The sequence below is a fragment of the Contarinia nasturtii genome, unplaced genomic scaffold, assembly GCF_009176525.2.
Source record: "Contarinia nasturtii isolate CC-2019 unplaced genomic scaffold, AAFC_CNas_1.1 Cnas_scaffold_5469, whole genome shotgun sequence".
Classification (NCBI taxonomy): Eukaryota; Metazoa; Arthropoda; class Insecta; order Diptera; family Cecidomyiidae; genus Contarinia; species Contarinia nasturtii.
In genome coordinates, this window is record NW_022202740.1 from 547 (window position 1) to 2524 (window position 1978).

Consider the following 1978-nt stretch of genomic DNA (forward strand, 5'->3'; position numbering starts at 1 on the left):
AAAATATAAACATGAACAAAAAAATATATGAAAATAATCGTCCCGTAAGACTCTTTATTTTATAATTAACATATGTATGTGCAATTGTGCATTGTACAACAAAAAATCCAAACAAAATTCACTTAGCGAATACAAATTAATTTATTACAATTCGGAAAAATCAGCATATATTCTTCCAAGCTCATCTGTTATAGCTTTCATCTCATCGTCGGTTCTTAATCCTTGTTGATATCGAACAAAATGCCTTGCAAAATCAGGTAGATTCAAGCGGCATAAATGATTCCGAATTCTGGCGAATTGTGGAGGAAAAAGTCTGCGACATTCTCTACATATGAGTTCTTCCAAAGTGCGGTTCGCACAAGGGGGAAACCACGAATTCTCATAGCACATATTTGTGCTAATTTTTTCTAATATTTCTAGTAAAACGCCATATAACATGCACATTTGACATCTTTCTAATATGTTCTAGTTTTTCTAGTATCGAGTTCGTGGGTAACCCCAAGGGTTTGCAACAGCTCTGTAAAATAAATTTTATGTGGAAGCTATTAATTTTGTACATAGATTAAGAATGTTAAATTCATACGCTTCGTTATTGATGGTCTCAATAACCGGTTCATATACCGATTTCGTTTGAGGTATCGTTGGAAAGGTCTCTAGAATCAGAAAATCGATGTTTCAGGGGTCGGCGACAACATTTAGCGCCATCTATGGCCGTGGAACTGATTTTTTACCCTTTTTTTGAAACGGTCATATTTTGAAGACCGATTTTCAAAGTTTGATGTTTTTTCTTAATCTATGGCCCAAGAGCTTTCCAACCATACATCAATCGCGGCGAACGGCCTTCCAAGTTGGGATTTGGAAATTACGTGTATATATAGCGAGTCGACTTTTCAACACACAAAGTGGTTTCGTCACTCGTGCGAACTGCCGTTCGCTGTGATTTTGTGTTTTGTTGGAAAATAGAATACTTTTCTATCGAACAAATATTATTTTGAACTGGCTTAATTAAATATGCATCTACTCCTGTAAGACTCTTTATGTACTTTATAACTTTTCATTTTATTCAAAAATATGTAAAAAGTCAATCAAATCTTGAAAAATTCCAGACAAAAACTCAAAGATTTAATTTAAAATTGATTAACGATCCATGGTTTGACACGATCATACACATCGTTCAACATGTTCATTGCATCTTTTCTTGGGTTATTAATTGATTTTAAACCATCATTCGTTAGCTCCGTGCAAGTAACCGACTTGTTATAATTCAGTTCAGATCTTTTTGTTTGACTAAAAACAGATAAAACACATTGGTTATTATTATTTAAAGGAACAATAAAAAAAAATCAACATTCGTACCCTGATTTGGCAAAATCCATAAAATATTTTGGCACAAACCGCATTGCTGCTTTGGTTTGTATATTTCGATGATCATTTGGATTTTTTTCAATATTTTCGTACAATTTTTGATACGCGTAAGAACTAAAATATTTTTAATTAAAAAAAAATATATAAAAAAATGTATAAAAAAAATTCAGTTTAATTTTACTCACTGAAACAAGTACGGCATCTCCTCCATATGACCAAGTCCTTGAACCATTTGAAGACCTCTTTCTATTTTGGCGAAATTCAAGTTTAAGTCGAAATTTGAACTAGAGGAGTTCGAAAGAGTTTTCGTTAGATATTGTTCGAAATTCATTTGCAAATAAAATGTGGTCCTTTGATAAAAAATATATAATTTTACACACTTACTAGTAGCAAGCCGTCTTTGTGCTCTTATGTAGTTCCATTGAGTCATAGAACGGATATAAGAAGACCATATCAGATAGCATTTGTACGTATTGATTCAAATTGTACGTATTCTTTTGAATTTCCTCTTTGCCAAAATAGAACTCATAGATTACTTGCTGCATCTCTTTATATATCTTTAAGATTGACGTTTAGCTGTCAAAGCGAAAACCGACTATTGTTTTAGCTCTGT

General features: G+C 32.5%; 1 protein-coding gene across 1 annotated transcript; it reads right to left on the reverse strand.

The window, feature by feature from the left end:
* Nucleotides 1–1127: 1127 nt before the first annotated feature.
* On the reverse strand, nucleotides 1128–1916 carry LOC116351433. Its single transcript, XM_031783529.1, has 4 exons — nucleotides 1750–1916; nucleotides 1551–1649; nucleotides 1357–1479; nucleotides 1128–1287 (listed from the first exon to the last, which is right to left on the reverse strand). The coding sequence occupies exons 1-4, from the start codon at nucleotides 1908–1910 to the stop codon at nucleotides 1128–1130; spliced, it is 543 nt and encodes a 180-aa protein (XP_031639389.1). The 5' UTR covers nucleotides 1911–1916.
* Nucleotides 1917–1978: the final 62 nt, after the last annotated feature.